Raw genomic sequence first — 20,089 nt, 5'->3', positions numbered from 1 at the left:
CTCGAACGGACCCATGGATATTCGCTAGTCACAACACATTGCAACGGGATTAAACATTTATGAAAACACAATTTCAATAAAACTTAATTCCAATAATAATTACTAAGGAAAAAATAACAATACAAAAATTATGTTTGCACTCGTAGCACACATTTAATTTGCTCAATTACATGGCCAAAACGGTGCTTAGCTGAGTAGGAAGAATAATTGTTGGCACCCAACCCCAAAAAATGGTCAGAAATCGTCTACCAAATAACAAACAATACCACCGGGCGGGTCTTAATCCTTAATTGAGGGACAAATTATATGTCCAAATTCTATTAATATTTACGATACTATTTTATTAATAGTAAATGTCGTTCAATTTTAATAATAGTTATTGATTAAGTATAATTATTTGATATTGATGATGAGTACATAATTATGAATTTATTACATATAAACCCTTTTTGAAAATGTAAAAAACTACATTTCCCCATAAAAGCTTTAAAGTTGCGCTTTTACCCCCTTCAAAAAATCTTCCTACTTTCTTTACACCCGACCCTTCTGTCAGGCCCTGTTTACTTTGATGTATAAGCATGTGTAAGAAAAAATTAATATAGGTTAATACAATGTTTATTTTATTGTATGGAGACCCGGTATAAAATAAAACTCTGTACTAATTACTTGTTATACCTGAATAACTAATACCACTTTGGGAGGTGGTATAAAATTAGTCCCGAAGTTGCACAAATGTGAATGACCATTATACCCTTGAAACTTGACTTAATAATAATGTTGTCTATTAATTTTTTATAAACAAGGTATCAAAAGCATGTGGATATATCAAAGTAAACACTTTGATAGAATTTATCATGTTTTGATATATATAAATAAACACCTGACTAATTATACATGGCTCTTTTATTATTCATTTAGTAAAGGATAATCCTATCATTCATTTAATAAAATCCTCAAAGTAAACAGGACCTTAGGGTTTAGACAAAATTTTTTGATTCTAATATAAAAAAATATTACATAAATTTTTAATATTGTCCCTTATTTGATATTTTTATATATATTTTGTACTTATAAAGGGATAAATGAAGAATAAACATCGAAAATCTATGTATTTTTTTTTTCTAACTTCAGCATTTTTGGTTCAAACCCTACAAAAACAAGTCATAAACAATAAATTTTTAGAAGGGGTATAAGTATAATTTTAAAACTTTTTTGGAGCAAAATATAATTTTGTATTTTTAAAGAAATTGTAAGTATAATTTAATCCTAGTTATTATAGTCATCAGTAATTATTAAATATAAATATTTAATATTAATAATTATAATTGATTATTCAAAAATTAATAACAATTTATTTCTTTCATTAAAAAAAAAAAATCGGTAATTGAGTTTGAGGTGGAGACAAACTCCAATTGTTACTTTTTCTTTAGTGCTATAATCAGATTGTTGACTAAGAGTAAACGTTATCTCTTAACGCCAAATCATAGGAAGAAAACAATTCTGAGTAGTGTGCCAATATTAGAGCTGAGAGCACACCAAAGACAGACGGAGCAGAGGTGAGTGGTGGGCGGTGGCTGATGATAGGGAGGCTCCGTCCACACCTGTCGCCTACGTCCCGGGCCACGCCAGGCCGACGTGTCGGATATACATATTTAAAGAATAATTATATTTATACTCCCTAATCTATAATTGTTTTACACAATTCACTCCTATATTTTTAGATAATTACATACACACCTATTAAAAAATGAACATTCTTACACAAACAAGCCCTGATTCTTGAAAATTTATACATATTATGCCTATACTTAATCTTTTTTAAGTTGATACTTCAATTTACTGAACGTATTTTCTTATTACATCATGTGTGCACGACAATGTTGGATCTTAATTACCAATTGAGGAACGAATGTGTAAAAATTTAGGCAAAAATGTATGACTGAAGACAAGACAGAGTCTTATGTGTTGGCAGGTTGATGGGAGAGAGGAGAGGAGAGGCCCCTGTACTGCTTTTTGTCCTTTTTCCATCCTTTTTCTATTGTTTTCTTCATCTCATTTTAATTATTTCACCTGATTCTCAATATTTATATATAGGGTGAATAGCAATTTACCACCTGTAATATTAAAAATGAGCACATTATCCCCCTATAAACAAAATATAACAATTTACCTCATTGTACTTTTTAAAATGAAGTAATTCACCTCCTTGTACAGGGAGGTAAATTGCTTCATTTAAAAAATCATAAGGGGGTAAATTATTGTATTTTCAAAAATATAGGGAGATAAATCGCTATTTGTTTTCTCATAAGGGGGTAATTTGCTCATTTACAATATCACAAGGGGGTTACTAGCATTTTTCCCTTTATATATGTAGTTATAGTTCAAATACAAAAATCAAAATCAAATGAATTCTTTGAAAAATTATTATAATTATAACACGACGGGATCAGTGATGATTATGCACATGCTCTCATTGATTTTCGAGTACTATTTCTTTTTTCAACAAATTTTATTTATTTTACTGTTTGGGGACTACATAATTATTTATTATTTAAAATAATATTTATAATATATTAAATAATAATGAAATTTAAATAATTATGTGGAGTTTTAAAAAGATTAACTGGAACTTACCCAAAAATTTATAAATAGTGCCTGTATAGTATAGTATTACCAAGAGAATTTAACAAAGTAAATGCGCGTGGGACAGAGTGTCTTTGGCCTATCAAGACAGGTGAGGGTGGAGTTGGGGTGAGGGGGTAGGGGGGGCTGAGCACACCTGGTCTCAAAGACAGCCACGCCCTTTCACGCCTAACCCCATCAAACCCGCTTCCATAGGTCACCACATTTTAAAGGGGGTAGGGGGGGCTGAGCACACCTGGTCTCAAAGACAGCCACGCCCTTTCACGCCTAACCCCATCAAACCCGCTTCCATAGGTCAGGACAGGACATTTTAAACTATTATTTGATACAATATTAAATATAGATATAATTTGGACATGTCTCAAATATATATCAGACACACTATTCCTGTGTCCAAAAATATAAAATAAAATAAGAAAAGGGACACGATGTTGAACACATCTGTCGGCGTGTTCGGCATGTTTTGGAGGCGTGTCGATACGTTTTGGACACATTTAGATTTTCTTTTATAATTTTAAAAGGTTGTGGATTGTGTTTTTTTTTTTTAAAAAAAGTTTTAGGCTTAATAAAAAAAATAATTCACTCCTCCCAAACTAATGTTTTGAGATGAAATTACTGAAAATTTTGAGAAATGGTCATGATGATTTAACTAATTTGGATATTTTAGAAATTCGTACGTTTTAGAAATTTGGATACATGCTTACTTTATGTTTTATCTTGATATTTTTATGAAAATTGGGAATATATATAAGAAAAAGCATATGATATATAGTCATGTTCGTACCGTGTCGTGTCCTAATTTTTCTTAAAACATTTTGTATTGCCATGTCCATGTCGTACCATATCCGCGTCCATGCATCTCACAAGGGGTAATTGCAAAATTAGACCTGTAAGTAAGGGGGAGTGGTGTTCTTGGTCCTGTAACTTTAGGACTGCAATCTTAGTCCTATAAGTTTCAAAAAGATCACAATTTTAGTCCTTCACACGAATCTGGCTGATTTTGGATAATTTTACCCTTTCCTAGCTTTAAAATGAGCAGTTTAGTCCATTTTCAATTATTTTGCATCCTAATGCAAATTTTTGTACATGCTCGCCAAGAATTGTATCAGAGCGTAGGTTTATTGAAAAAATATTTATATTATGTTTTGATATTATTTATCCACCAATGGAGAAGATTTTTTGATCGAAAATAGAACCAAACATGTTCAAGTTACGAACTTTTCATGAAAATTCTCGACAAATGTTACAACAGTCCCAAGAGGATTAACCCAAAACTCCTCACGATAGAAGAAGAACAAGAATGGCTGAGGAATTTTGAAGTTCGACAGATATTACCAAGAAATGTTGTGAGGCATTTACACTCTACTGAAGTCCATGGTAGAATTCCGGCCAAGAGAAGTGGAACGGGTAAATTCTTGCATAATTACAGTTCAAATTATGATTAAAGGAACTGACTGGAAAGAACTCGAGCCGAATACATCAAAGATTTCCGAAGATCTGAGGGAGATACAAAAAACAATTCAAGACTATGGACATAAGTTAATTCATATACCTATGAAAACAGAAACCTTGAGTCAGAAGGTGGAGGAGATCCTTAAGATCCTTCCTGATCTACACAACGACCTCACAGTCAAAAATTGCAGATCTAAAGAGAAACAAGGGGAAAACCCTGATACGTCAAAATCTAGACAAGAGCAAATCAGGGATGCCCTTGGAACAGTACCTCTTCTACATCATAAAGGGAAGGCCACAAAGATTCCAAAGCTGAAGTTCAGAGAAGATCTGAGTATCGCATCTATCAGATCTACAAAATAATGGAGGAGAGGAGAGCAGATCTACAAGAATTGGCAGAATCCTTTTTCCAACTCGGGATTGTGGACTTAGTCAATATCCAAACCAATGAAATCACTCCAGCACTACCACCGCTAGAGGGAATACATGTTCCAGTGATCCTCCACAGGATCATCCGATGAGAGAGAGTGCAGATTTCCACACCAACGCCACACCAACGTTCGTGGGAACTAGGCTAAAAGAGAATCCATGAAGAAATCCTAAAAGAGTGCCTAAAAATCACCTTGGACGAGAACCATGCTCCAACACTTGCATCCATACAGAGCTATACTTAATCTAGATATTATCAATTTCAAAAATATTAGAAATTTATAGATGAATAGGTTGCAGCCATCAAGATAGCAACAACTACCTTAGAACTCGATAAGGAAAACTTCATACAATTTGTGGAGTTGAGCTTGGAGGGATCTGTGAAGATCGGATGGAATAATACCCCAGAAGATACCAAAGCCAGTATCCTTCTCGGGGATTCAAAAGGCGCGATAACAGATCGGCTTGGAAGGCTTATCAAGATACACTTCATAGGAGATGGCTACTTTAAAGGAAGTAGGCAGAAAAGATTAGAGAATATGGACAAGCCCTCTTTAGCCTTGAATTAAAAAGTATTTGCACAGTAAACAAATATATCTATTGGTTTTGCAAGTATTTCTTCCAGAGTGGAGTAGCAACAAAAGTAGCTCCAATGTTCTTTGCAAAAATATGCAATCCATGGAGGAAAATGTTGATCCAGTCATATAAAGTACCTGAAGGACAGCTAGATTCAATTGCAAGGGGAATGTCTTTCCTTAAAGATAACTAAAGGATTGGTGTTATCAAGTATTTATCCAGAAAAACATGAAGCGTGATGAATTGCTGGACCTGCGGAGCAAGATGACATATCTCTCCCGACTACCTGCAGAAGCGTGGTGAATTGAGAAAATTTGATGACACGAATGATATTCTAGACGCAATCTACTATGCGATTCAGTACCTGTCTACCAATTCGAACACCTTCCATTAGACGAAAGCATCTATGAGGAGAAAATAGAGACTGATTCCGGTGAATCTTCAACCAAGTCAGAATAATTACAACAATGGAGATAGGCTTCAAACTTCTAAAAGCTTGTCAGGATTCTTTTCAAGGATGATAGTGTCAAACAAAACCATGGACAGGATCATGTGACAAGACTCCAACCTCAGCCCATATGATGGATTTAGGATTGGAGGAATTGGGAAAGTCCTAAACCAGATAGGACTGAACCAAAGGAAGCATCACATAATCTACAAAGTAAATTCAGGTGAGTTTGCTATACCTATGAAACTTACTGGTAATGTGATGGAAATGCAACTAATTCCTAAAGAATAAATTCTTGAAAAATTAAGTAAGCTTAGGAAGAAGTAGATGTTACTATGAAATGCATCCACATAGGAACTATTGAAGTAGTAATAAAAGTAACTTTTAAAGAAGGAATTGAAAATACATTTATCTATAATGGATAGAAGAATCAATAACTTAAGATATAGTTGTCTTGAAAAAATGATAGGTAATCTGTATGCAGAAAAATTAATGTTTGACATACATCCTAGGATTGCATACAATCTAGCAGACCAAGATTTCAGTAGACACTTAATCCTTCATCAAGATTTTAAAAGAAAAGATCTAATGAAAGAATGAAATAGATCATATTCTATAACTTATAACATTGCATATGCCCTTTCCAATACGCATCTTCAGATTTGTTTCTTAGGAAAGAGTATATTGAGATTCCTAGAATTTTCAAGGAATTTGCCAAGGTAATGACGCCAGATCCAATAAGAATACCTAGAATAGGTGATGTCGATATTGTCATAAAAGATCACTCAGTTTTGGATATAACACTTAACTCTAGAACTGAGTTTAGTAGCAGGATATCCTTTTTGGAAGATAGGATTATGTGCTACAAAGAAAAGGAGAAAGAGTTATTAAAAGGTTTAGCTCCTCAAGAGATTAGGGTGGATAATGTAAAACTTAGACACCCTGAAGGATGGAAAGAAATACAGGTTATATTTGACAGCACTAAGAAAGAAATTTTTTTTCCTTATGATGACTTATATCATTTGTAGCAACCTGCTGTTGGTAGATATTAAGGCATGTTAGAAAATAGCAGGCCATGAAATTTTAGTTGCAGGATGAGGAAATGGGAGTATGACTTTGGGTTAAGTTTCCTCGAAGATCATGAACCATGGGGAAGAAAAGGTAATGGGATGGAATTCAGTCTTGATGGTTTTACCATAATGATTAAATGATAAGTCCCTTTTCTATATACATATACCATGGTATGTTATATGATTAATATAAGACAGAGTATTTTACAGTTTATATTGATTCAGGATCAGGGATTTGCATGGCAAAGCCTGGAGTTTTCCCTAAAGAAGTAATGAAAACCTTACCTGTTATTGCAGGAAGGGATTTTTCACAAAAAATCCTAATACTAAATAAGGGAATACTAGAAGCCAAGATCATGATCGGAGGAGCATTTGGATCACCCTGATTCAGGGTAAAAACACCTCATATTTACTTTCTTTGTATAGGTGCCTATATCTTGCTAGGTAACAATCTCATTCAGACATTTGCAAGATATATATGCAAGATAATCAAAGGAATCTGTTAATATTTATTACTAAATGTGGTCGTGAGATACAGGTGTTGCAAAAAGAAAAGGCATTCAACAGAATAATGCTTATAAATTTTCACAGGAAATGTGGTGATTTTAATGCCAGATTAACTAATCCAAAAATGCAGGATAAGATAAAATTTAGTAAGGTTCTTTTGTCTTTTAGGCAACAGGGGGGACTCATTGATAGCGATAGCTTCTACAATGAATCCGAAGAAGAAATTAGGAACCTTAAGGAAGCATGACAAAAAATGAAATCGCTAAAAATTAGCGAGGATAACAAGCTTTCTCTTGAAAATATCAAGAGACTTATCCAAATGAACTTTAGTGAAAACCCTCTAGCCTGGTGGGATGGGAACAAGATCGAGGCTACTCTGAAAGTCAAAAAAGAATGCAAGTACTAGTACATTCGATACAAACCTATTCAAATGAACATGAAGAATAAGAAGGATATGCAGATTATTATCAAAGAGCATATCAGTCTTAGACTCATCGAACTTGGAGTTTCTACATACAGCAACTCTGGATTTCTAGTAAGAAACCATGGTGAGACAAAGAGAGGTAATCAAAACGAAGGTCTTCGTCTTCAGAGATTCGGGCAGAAACAGGGTAGAGTAGAAGGAAGAGCAAGAGAGATGTAGCCCAAGTTGGTAATTCACTATTGACATATTAATAAAATATTAGAATTTGATGGTTATTACGTTCCTAATACAAAACACTTATTTGATTACATTAAATGAGCAAAAGTGTTTTCTAAATTCGATTGCAAATCTTGTTTTTATTAGATTAAGATGGATAGTGAAACAAAGAAAATTAATGCATTTTCCACATCATAAGGACAATATATTTGGAATGTGTTTTCAATGGGTTTAGTTAATGCACCGCAGATATTTAAAAAAAATGGATAATCTTTTTAAAGATTATTTTAAATTTATATTTGTCTACATTGACGACATACTGATTGCATCTAAAAATATAAAAGATCATATCAAATATTTTGAAATATTTTTTTATACATGCCATAAAGAAGGTTTAGTACTTTCTGAGAAGAAAGCCACCATTGCTATCAATAAAATAGAATTTTTAGGAGTTCTTATTGATGGAACAGGTGAGTTACAGGACCACATTCTAGAAAAAGTTCGAAATTTTTCAGACATACTCAAAGACAAGAAGCATTTGCAAAGCTTCTTGAGAGTTGTTAATTTTGCAGGCATCTTCATCAAGGATCTTGCAAGATAAGAGAATGATTTCAGACCACTTTTAAAGGAAACAGAAAGTTCAAAGTAGAAATGAAAAGAAATCCACACGAAAAGGGTTCGTGAGCTAAAATGGGTTTGTGGTAACCTGTCAAAGCTTGCTTACCACAAAACGAGGATGAATTGGTAATCTACATGGACTCCAATGACTATAGATGCACAACAGTGCTCATGTAGACAACTATAGGGGAAGAGCCTCGTAGATATACAGGAAGGTTGTTCTCATAAAAACAAGCCAAAGTTTGGCATATTAACGAGAAAGAATTCTTTACGGTTAAGGCTTTTAAGAAATAACCTTTATTTTTACTTGATAAAGAATTTAATTTAAAGGTTGATAATACCAATATTAAGACTTTCTTTAAAAAATAAATTAGAATCGAAAATAGAGAAAACTCGTATTATCATATAGCAAGCTGAATGCCAATATTATTGTTATAATATCATCGTCATAAAATCTCATGACAATGTCCTTGCAGATTTCCTGACGAGAGATTGAGGCATCTGAAGCAAACTCCATCATGCTGAGACTCAGACACCTCGGGGAAAACCTTGAGGAGCTTGACAAGAAGTTCGGGCATCTAGCAGTGAATGCCCAAGTTGCCGAACAAATTTGAAGAACTGATCTAGACACAGTCCAAGTCGCCATAAGGAGTTCCTTATTAGCATCCACATCGTTATAGAATGATTTACGAGAATCAATTCGGAAGGTATCATATTCAGGTGTGACTCACGAGTTGAGGGAACATGATCCTAAACATGCCTGTAGAGTACAAGGCTCTAGACCTGTAGCGTTGGATTTTCAAGTACCGATTGCACAAGGCCATCACCAAACTCTGGTGAAACGGTAACAATTGAGTCACAGGAAGGGCAAACTCCTGAGGATTCAAGTCAGTCCAGCACCTCTAGAGTTTAAGAGGGAGAGATAAGCCTTAGGCCGATAACAAACACTTTTAAGGTTACTAACAAATTGATATCTTCTTCTGCTTGGTAGGACTATCAGTGCATGTGAAAAAAATTAATTTCTCGCAAATGAGTAAATCCAGGCAAGACCATTATCGAAACATCTAGAAAATATAATAAGGTCTGGATGTTAGAAGAGTCTAAATCAGAGGATGTCAGAGAATGGTATGACTTGGAGCTCGCACTTCAGTTCATACTTTGTCGCCGAGTTTTTTGGAAATTTCAAAACTTTCGGAGTGGAATAGTGGCGCGGTCTTTGATTCGTGGCAAAATAACCCCTACCTAAAGCGAGGCAATGTTCGGAGATAAAAGTCGTATCAATTGCTCTAGAAACTAAAGGAAAATGGTCTCATCCAATATTTCATTTTATGAAGTTGTAGAAGCCAAATATGGTAGCTTTCAATAAAATCAAAGCTACCGTTCTCCTCCCCTAGTATCAGTCATTATGAAGACAATATCTCTACTAGAAGAGCTTGTAGATTACGGGTCTGTCTCACTAAGATGGACAAAGCCAAGTATCCATTCAAAAATTTCTCCAAAAAAGTGAATAGATCCATCCTGTTAAATTCCATGATGGGAAAAAACACTGAGTTCGCAGAGAGCTTATTTGAGAAGAAGAGGATGATAAGCTACCGATAATCGAAGCTACAAGGATGAAAAAATGCAACATGTTGCATGTTGGGCAATGGCATAACCATTTATACCCTTAATATGAAAAATAAGAGAAGCCCCTGTTCGAGACAAAAATCCGGGTCACACAAAATAAACCTGAACCAAACCAGGACAAGAGAAAAAGAAAACTTTTTACAAAAAAAGAAGTAAAAATTAAAGAATGTAAAAAATCAAAGATAAGATTGTCGGCAGAAAATGACAAAGCCCAACAGTCAGCAAAGCAGGAAAGCCAGCTAACAATCACATGGCCGACAAACTATTATGACCAACAACTTGGAAAGGACGTGGCAATGACGAACGCAGTAACGTCATTCGAAAGAGACAAGTTGATAAAGAATGCAATGACATCATCAAAAATAAGTTTGGAGTGCGAATTTGAAGTCCGCGAATGCCTATAAATAAGGGTGCAAAAAACCAGATGGGGAGCATCAGAAATCTTCTCCAATTTTTCAAAGTATAATATTTCAAATTTTGAGTCTTTGTATTTTCAAATTTCTTAGTTTTATAGGGTTTTCCCATGAGTCAAGCCCTCTATCATATGAGAGGCTAAAATAATTGTCTCCTTCATCGACAAATAATATCTATGTAATATTCTATATATTTTTTCAATAAAAGTAAGGCTTCTGTTCAACTTGTTTGTCCAAAATTCTATTATATCCTTATATTGGAGTTGCTTTTACGCCCTAAGGTAGGAAATAAAATAGGATTGTGTTGTTTGTTGCTGAAGGAGTCAAGGGCCTGCGAACCATCTGTTGCGGTAGTGTGGTTGGAGGAAATCCGTAAAATCGAAGACTTGAAATATTCCAGAATAAAGCGGTCGAAAATATGTACGAATTTATGAAGGCTTAATTTATTTCAGAAACATGTTAGTCTTAACTTGGAGCATGTAGTGGACTAGGGTTAATTTTTCGTTAGAAGGGAAAAATGATCATAAAATAGGCTGAAGAACCAAAATCATGAATATTTAAAAGATACAGGACCAAAATTGCCATCACAAAAGTTAGAGGACCAAATTTGCCAAATTCCTATACATACAGGACGAAAATTGTAATACTGCCCATCTCACAATGCATTTTTCTTTCCTTCTTTTCACACTTCTTGCACCTACCTTTTGCATTCCGTCTCTATAACCGTCATTTTTTATTAATTCCATTTAAAACAAAAATAGAAAAATAAATGGGAGAAATTATATGTACTTGCAATATTATTAACTCAGGAAAATAGTGGATGAAGAAAGTTAATAGTTTCTTTTATTTTAAAACCCAAAATAAAGTTTTATGTATTATTCAAAAATAAAATTCTTGATCTATTACTTTTTGTGCAGAAAAGTACGGTGGTTTTGGCTTCGTTCACCAATACGACGAGTCAGGATATTCCTTGTAAATCATAGTCCGCTTACAAGAGTGGGTTCCAATAGAATGCTCATTAACGGAAGATAGCCTGTTCGTTCTATTGGTTACATGATTCTCAGTAATGATCTTATATGTTATAATAAAATCTTAATTTTAGTTCTTTCACTAAATATTAGGTTTTCATTTATAGAAGAAAGACACATGATTCTTAACTCTTTGACCATATTTAGTCATATGCTTACCACTTTAAGTCCCATTAGTTATGGTATTTTTATTAATAGCCCCATAAGTTTCAAAAATCTCACTCGTTTAAAACGTATCATTTTTGTCAAAATAGTAATGAAATTTAATAAATTAACTAAAAATGAAATCTTTTGTAACTTGTGGACCATTAATGAAAATCCCATAATCAATAAAACAAAGAGTATACTAACCTTAAAATATAAAACAAAAAATACAATTTTTTCCTTATTAACGCACCCTTCATATCCTTAGAGAAATCAAACTCACAATTATTTAAATAGAAATGGAAGGGGTAGGGTAGGGGTAGGGGTGGAGGTGGGGGGAGGTAATAATCCTGGAATTGCTGGTGGGACAGTGTGGTGAGATGCAAATAGTGAGAGAAATGGGGGCATTTGGAGAAAAGATGAGTATTTGCATAGTTTGAGCTAAATTGCTTTATTCCAGAATGATGGGGTGTGTCTGGGGGGTGACCTTTTCCAATTATTTTCCGTGTGTTTGTGGCCCTTAATTCCAAAAGGGATTAGTGGTGGAAACAAACAGTCCCTTAACTTTTTTCTCTTTTCCTCCCTCTACACAATCATTCATCCTTCACTATTCTTTCCTACCTGCGTACCCTCCTTTTTTTTCCCTACTTCTTTTTATATATTTTTTTTCTTTTCTTTTCTATTTTTTTATAAAATAAAAGTTTCAATAATTTCAACTCCGGCCCCCACCATGAAAATCAGACTGCTGTAAGAAAAATAAATAAGTACTAAAAAATCCCTTACGGACATTGAAAATGCCAAATCATGGCTGAATCCATGTATTTCTATGCAGATTTTAGCTAATACAATCCTATTTGGATTTGTACTTGGATCATCATTTGTAAATTAACAGACACGTACCGAATAATATTAGTGGACCACGACCACGTATCGTCTGTACTATCTGACGCACCTATAAAACACGTCATAGTCTTAAAATCAGACAAGGTGCGCATTTAATACACTAATATGTATCACAGTTTTATCCGTACTTCAGCTGTCCTGTTGATCAAATGATTTTCTCAGGAGTCGGTCTCTACAAGCCCTAAACCTTATATTTGATTTCAATTTATTCTTGTAATATTCGGGACTGTCTATCTCTAATTTCAATTACATAATTCGCTTACAATAATACTTACAAATTAGCTGTACTCCAAAAGTATCACTGACATGATACTATACTATTGTGATGATCAGGTGAAAAAAGCTCAGAAAGGAGGTTGGGTAGTAAAAGGGAACAGCAGTTGGTGTCTAGTTGAAAAGGGCAACTTTTAGTACATGCACTATCTCAAAATGTTATGGCTGCAGATTTTTACATGTGATAAATAAAAGGAAAAATTGCACATTTCTTTTCACATATTTGCTATAATTATACATAAATCTTATATGATTTAAAAAATTATATTTAATACCCCTAAAATTTGCTTTCTTCCAATAAATAAGTTCATCTATTAGTCAAAATTTATCAAATTTGGTAAAATTTGACTAATGAAGGGACCTATTTATTAGATTAGAGTAAATTTTAGGGGTACTAAATATAATTTTTCGGACCACATGAGATCTACGTGTACCTTAGGGGAGGGGGGAGAGTGTAATTGTCCTTAAATAAAATACTGCGTTTTTTTTTTAATTTACCCGAAAATATTATAATTAATTGATATTTTGTACTTCGCTAGCGAGATAAGTTTAGCCATTTACAAACACATATTAAATAAGGTAAATTACAATGAATTTCTTAAATTTATTTACAAATGTCTTCTCATTGTATAAAAAATTACAAATACTCCATAAAAATTAACAACCATCTAATAAATATCTTCCTACAGTGGGACGTCACAATATGGTATTTCTTAAACAATTGCTAATATTAGAGAGATATCTGTAATTTTTTAAATAATATGAGAATAATTCTAATTGTATCAAAATTTTATAAAAAGTAGTTGTAATTTATCCTATTAAATAATTGAGGGTAAATTTTGTAGCTGTGATTTTATTACTACATGTCTAACACATCATCTGATTTGTCATTAATCAAATAGGAAGAATATATGGCGTGGACACATGTAATACCGTGTTCTGCGTTATTTTTTTTTTAATTTTGAATGCATATAATAATAATAATAATAATAATAATAATAATAATAATGATAATGATACTTTTTTCTCTTTGATATTTGTAAAGTGTAACATCCTTTTCATACGATGGGATGTCTTTATTATCAACTTAGGAATTGAATTTAAAATAAATTATTTCCATCAAACTTGTGTCAGTTACATGCGATTCAGATCGAGATTGTAGATTGTGTGTGAATTTAAGTTGGTGACGAGGACTACTATATGCTCGTGTATGGTGGGATTCACGATAGTTCTTAGAACCTAGAAGAAGGGTTGACTTATAATACAATCCGTTAAACTTGTTGATGCAGTATCATTAAAATACTTTGAAGAAATTCTAGTCTGGACCTGACTCGGGCGAACCTTAATCAATCATATGATAAGTGTAATATCTTTGTCGTGTAAATGATGTACAGTTAAGAAAAAAGTGACCAATCACATAACAAGTACAACACACTTGCTTTCTAATTGATTTAGTTCAGCCAGATCTGATCCCGGTAAAAATTTTCCGATACTTGGTTGTCTAAGCCAAAGTTGGATTAGGGTAATAAACAGTGTTGTGGAGCTAGTTTCTAGCGTCATAAATGCATATTAGTTTGATGGAATCAATAGATTTTGTAGAAGGCAATTTATCAGATATTGTACGGAGCCATCTATCAAACTAGGGGCCCTCAAATGGTGGAAGCATCAACGGCTGTCATTCTGAGTTATTGGGCTGGTTTCCTGTCCTATTTTGTTATTATTTAGCTCTTGGAGGGCTAAATAGTAAATTGGGGGATTTAGATGTGTTTGACCCCCATTAATATGATAAAATAATGATTATTTGTCAAATAACAATATCATGATAAGATACTTAATTTGTAGCTTATAAAAAGTTAAATTTTATTTTATAAACAAATTCTTGATGGCTGAAAATAAAATTACGAAACTTATAAAATGTCAGTAATATTGATTTTATAACTAATATGATATTTTTTTTAAAAAAAATACATTAATCTTTTTAAATCAACAAATACACTATAATTATAACATTCAGTACGCAACACATTAATATCTCTCTAAAAATCGACTAATAAATTCAAAGTAAATAAAGAAACAACATACTACTATTAAAAATAGACTAAAATACCTACACTCACAAAATTCGAACGCTTCTTTTAATTGTGATACCTCAACCTCACTACCAAAATAATTAGGTAATTTTACGAATAAGCTAGCTAGTAATACACTAATTGTTTTACTAAGCATTTCCAACTTAACTTTTTTCTATTTATAATTATTACGTCCAAACACTTGCAACTTTTATATTTTAATTACTTATAAATGCTTTTTTGAAATAAATATTTTTGGAAAGATACAAGTTTTTGCAAACACTCCCTTAATCAATCCATCGATATCAACTTTTTACCTCTTGTCATTTTTTTTTTTTTGCGTAAATTACAACTGGCTCCATAAAGTTTGTTATAATTATAAAATTCTCTTTGTTGTTTGAAAATTTATATTTTAGAATTAATTAGAGGAGTATTTGTTAGACATATGTTAATATTAGAAAAATATTATAATTTTTAATCAGAGAAATGGTATTTGTAATTATAATAAACTAAAAAAATTGTACTTTTAGTCCCACACGATAGAGTGTTTTCATGATTTACGGACTTAGCACATTCAACTCCATAAGATAAATATTAGTATTTTTGGTCTCATAGGATAAAATTGTGGTAGATTTGACCCCGTATGATATAAAGTTGTTTATATCCTATAGAATCAGATGTGTCATAATTTTTAACCTATAGAATAAAAAATGCTACAATATTTATCCTAACAAATTAAATGTATTAAGAGCACAAACTGTGAGACGAAAAGTGCAGCATATTCCACTGCGGACTAAAAATGTAATTTTTCCCTAATAAATTTTAGAGGAGTGACTGTAATTTACCCTTTATTTTTTATTCTTTATTTACCTAAAAAAGGAAAAAAAAGAAAACAGAAAACCTTGAGAATTAATTAATCGTCCTTTAATACACGTGTTGAGTAATTACACGCCCCAAAAGGGTACGACATACGGACCACCTACACCAACGTGAGTGCTGCTGATCGCTGATTGCTGATTCCTGATTCACGTACGCGCCCGCACTCTCACGTCCTCTCACTGCCATTTCCCTTTATCCCCACGTCCCAGAATCGTCATTTCACTCCCCACCTTCTCTATATAATCCACCCCTCTTCCCCGGCGCCTCTCTCCCTCTCCTTCATACCTCACACCCAAAACCAAATTTCCACACACTACACGCACTAACTCTGTTCAAATTCTAAGTGAAAAAATGGGATTTCCGGTTGGATACACTGACCTCTTTCTTCCCAAATTACTAGTCTACCTGTTGACAGTTCTGGGATTCATCCGGAAATTCGTATACGCTTTCTTCTCATCATTGGGGCTCGGCGATTTCCTAGAGCCCGGAACGGCGTCTTACCCGGTCAGGAACGATTCCGGGTCCGAGCCCCGATCTGTGTCCGCCGTGCTCATCCGCGAGCTGCTGCCGGTGGTTAAGTTCTCGGATTTGGCGCAGCAGGTGGAGCCGCCGGAGAACTGCGCGGTATGCTTGTACGAATTTAGCGGCGAGGATGAGATCCGACGGCTGACGAACTGCAGACACATATTCCACAGGACCTGCGTGGACCGTTGGATGGACCACGATCAGAAAACGTGCCCCCTCTGCCGCACGCAGTTCATTCCCGAGGATATGCAGGAGGCCTTCAACGAGCGGCTGTGGGTGGCGTCAGGGATCTCCGATCTCTACGGCGAGTACTCGCCGATTACCACGGGTTTGTAGAAATTTATGTAGATTCTCAGGGTTTTTGTTCCGTCCATCGTTTTCCCCTTTTGCCGGAGAAGGAGAGGGTTTTGTAAGTTGGTAATGTGAAATGTAAATACTGCCCCCCAAAAAAATGAAAATTATAAACTATGGAAATTTCCCAAGGAAATAAATAAATGTATAGGAGTTTTTGATGATGAGTTCTCCACTTTGTTTAGATAGATAGAATCAATTGTACGATAAGTGTAATATAAAAAATTAAAGTGATTAATTAATGATGTAATAAATGTATTGTACTTAGTATGTAATAATTGATTCGATTAATCGTTTCAAATTTAATTAAACTAAGTATTTTTTTTTTAATAGATTTCCTAAAATTTAGAGTACAAAGTTAGCAAAATTGGTCGATAATATTCTAATTATGGTTAAGGTTGAGATCATTTAAACAAAAGAGTTTCAAACTCGCCAGATGTGTAGATATTTATTTTAATTTTTATAAAATTATCGTAATTATTTTATCATTTATAATTATATTAATTAATTGATCAATTGGGATAGTTATTAACATAACATATAGTCACTAAATTGTCACACTTAGTGAGGTTGAAAATTCATTATTTTTCAAGAATTTGGGCCTATGTGTTTGCCTTAGTTTTTAATTTTTGAAATAGTAATTAAAATCAATATATGTTTGTTTGTAGGTATTTTTATGATAAATATGTTGATTTAAAATTATAATTTAATATAAAACAAAATCTTATTAATTAATTTAAAAATATTATCATTTGAATCTGCACAAAGTGAAAAATACATATTGTTTTACTGAAAATAAAAAACAAACAATTAAAAGGAGATATATAAATAATTTAGGGTTTGTTTGATTCAAATAAGAGAAAAAGGAAAGTGGAAGTACGAGGGGAAGTAAAAGGGTTTGATACAATTGGAAGCAGTGTAAATCTCAAATGTTTTTCTTGCTTGGTATAAAAAAAACGAATTGAAAACAAAAAGATTAACTTTAATAATTTTACTGAATTACCTTTTTCTTCACTTTCTATCAGAAAAATAAATTAATTAATATTATACTAATATAATTTTAGTATATAAAAAAAATTAAAATTTTATTAATAAAAATATTTATCAAATAAGAATAAAAATATTTTTTTTATTAATAAAAATATTCATTAAAATGAGTATTGTTTATTATTCTAAACTATTTAGTTTAAATAAATAAAAATTACTAATAAGATTGTTTATCTGATTATTGACTTTGATGCATTAGTTTTTCAATGATTCTGTTATTTTATCTTTGACAATTGTGTACAGCCGTATTATCAACGAGAATGAAAAAAGAATTAGAAAAAAATTATATATAAATGATATATATGGGTAATAGAGTAAATAAAAATAAAAAAAGTTATACTTTTTTGTCTTTTTGGCCTTATACTTCCACTTTTTTGCCTAATTTTGGGCGTGAAGAAAATTGGACTCTAGAGGAGTTTCATATACATCGAGTTTTACTTTATCTCCATATATTTCTCCTAACCAAACACAAGATTATCTCTCGTACATCCATTTTTATTTCACTCCTCTTATTCTCCATTTCTCACCCCAGCCAAACACTCTTAAGGTAAATTATGCTGACATTCTTGAGGTTAGACTCAAATAAATAAGCATTTTTTGTTTTTTTTATAAAATTACAGCTATATTTTATGAGGTTATAGTTATATTTACAACTAACCTTCTATTCAAACACAAAACTGACACAAACACCCCCTAAAAAATATTACACTAACATCCCTTAAAGGGGGTACTGTAGTTTTAATTTGATCTAACGCAAGAGTTGTCAATATAATTTACTCAATAATTTATTCATAGGAAAACGAATTATATTGTTCATATGGGCGTACCTTTTTCTTTTAAGGTGTATTTGGATTTGAAGAAATATTTGGAGAAAGTATTTCAAATGGTTTTATTTCAAAAGAATTTGAAATTCATCCATATTTATCAAAATATAATTTAAAATTATAACGAAAGGATTTGAAATTCTTTAAATTTGGAATTATCCGACTCATTCAAAGAATTTGTCATTAAGGACCAAATGCAACTTTATATAATATATTGATGTTACGTTGACGCGTGTATTGTATATATCTCTATTTTAAAAAAATTACAATTATATTTCAATTACATTTTTTTTAATTAAAAAAAACAAGAGCAAATCATATATTAGGGTGAGTTCTGAGTTGAGACAAAAATTTAGTAGAGAGAAAGATGGTACAACGTAAGGCCCTACTGTTTGTTTTGTGTTGTATGTGGATTAGCGGTTAACCCGGATCTTGTCTGCCTCTTTAATCATCCTCATTGGGTTTTAGTGAATGCACTTCCAACATTTTAATTCAATTCTGTTGGAAAAAAAATTTATTTGATTTGTAATAAGTTAATTGGGTATTAATATAAATTTTTATTTAACTTTTTTTTACTACTATCAGCAAATTTAATTATTTTTATTAATAAATTGATTTATTTGTTAGAAAAAAATAAATATTGTTGTACTAAATGTAATTTTTCAAATTACATGGGGCTTACGTATAATTATACTAAAATTACTGGGAGGATGGTGTAATCATCCCTGGTTTATGTTTACAAAACTATTTCTGGCACTCCCACATAATTATAATTACATCATAAATTCCAATCATTAATAAATCTTAATCATAAGGCCTTAAATTCACCAACTAAGTTAGACCTCATTGATTTTTTATACTAATAATTAGAACTGCAAACTACACATATATGCACCACGATACAGCTGAATAGCAATTTACCCTCCTCAATTGTTATATTTCTGTGTCCCAAAAGACTCCAAATAAATAAGCCCACTTAGGAGGCCCACCACCAAACGCGACGGTTGACTCATGGACTCCGACCCGACCCAAGTTTCACTCCCTTATATATATTATCCTAACCCTAAATCTATTCCTAATCTCTCTTCTTCTATTCTATGCACCGACTGCTCTCTCCTCTTTCATTAAACCTCTGATTCTGTTTCTCTCTTTATTTCCTCATAGAAATGGAAGCTTTCTCTGACCAAATCAATGGTTTTGGGAAAGTCTTTGAGGCTTATCTTTTCCTTCTTCGATCCCCTACTCCTATAAAAGAGGATCTTCCCTTCGGTTGAAAGATATTAGTTGAATCAAAAATATATTAAGCCAAAAGTATTCTGAGTGAATCGATTTCTCTGTGTGGGTCTCTGTGACGCTAATACTGATAAAAGATCTGAGTGATCTTGGGTTTTCCGTCGAATCTTGGTGGTGGTGCAGTCATGGTCTGAACCTTTGTGAGTCGTTGAGTTTTCGGTGACTGAGTTCGTGTGATCTGGTTTACCTGAGCCACCATTCAAAAATTTTGTTATTTTATTTACGATTTGTTCATTTATTAATAATCTGTAATGTTGGTTGTATTAAGGAATTTCGTACTCCATATATTTTTGTAATAGTTGATAGGGTTCCTTAGGTTGCCACTCTACAC

At 32.7% G+C, this 20,089-nt stretch overlaps 1 protein-coding gene across 1 annotated transcript; it reads left to right on the top strand.

Annotated features, from left to right (window-relative positions):
• Positions 15,966–16,848, top strand: LOC105158141 (E3 ubiquitin-protein ligase RHA1B-like). The gene has a single exon (XM_011074785.2). The coding sequence runs from the start codon at positions 16,070–16,072 to the stop codon at positions 16,577–16,579; it is 510 nt and encodes a 169-aa protein (XP_011073087.1). The 5' UTR covers positions 15,966–16,069; the 3' UTR covers positions 16,580–16,848.

This window comes from Sesamum indicum, linkage group LG1 (genome assembly GCF_000512975.1).
Source record: "Sesamum indicum cultivar Zhongzhi No. 13 linkage group LG1, S_indicum_v1.0, whole genome shotgun sequence".
Taxonomy (NCBI): Eukaryota; Viridiplantae; Streptophyta; class Magnoliopsida; order Lamiales; family Pedaliaceae; genus Sesamum; species Sesamum indicum.
Note: the sequence above shows the minus strand (reverse complement) of the source record. Positions and strands in the feature narration are given on the sequence as shown.

Excerpts from the sequence above, each read along its gene's own strand:
- LOC105158141 (XM_011074785.2), top strand. The coding sequence starts at position 16,070 with ATGGGATTTCCGGTTGGATACACTGACCTCTTTCTTCCCAAATTACTA.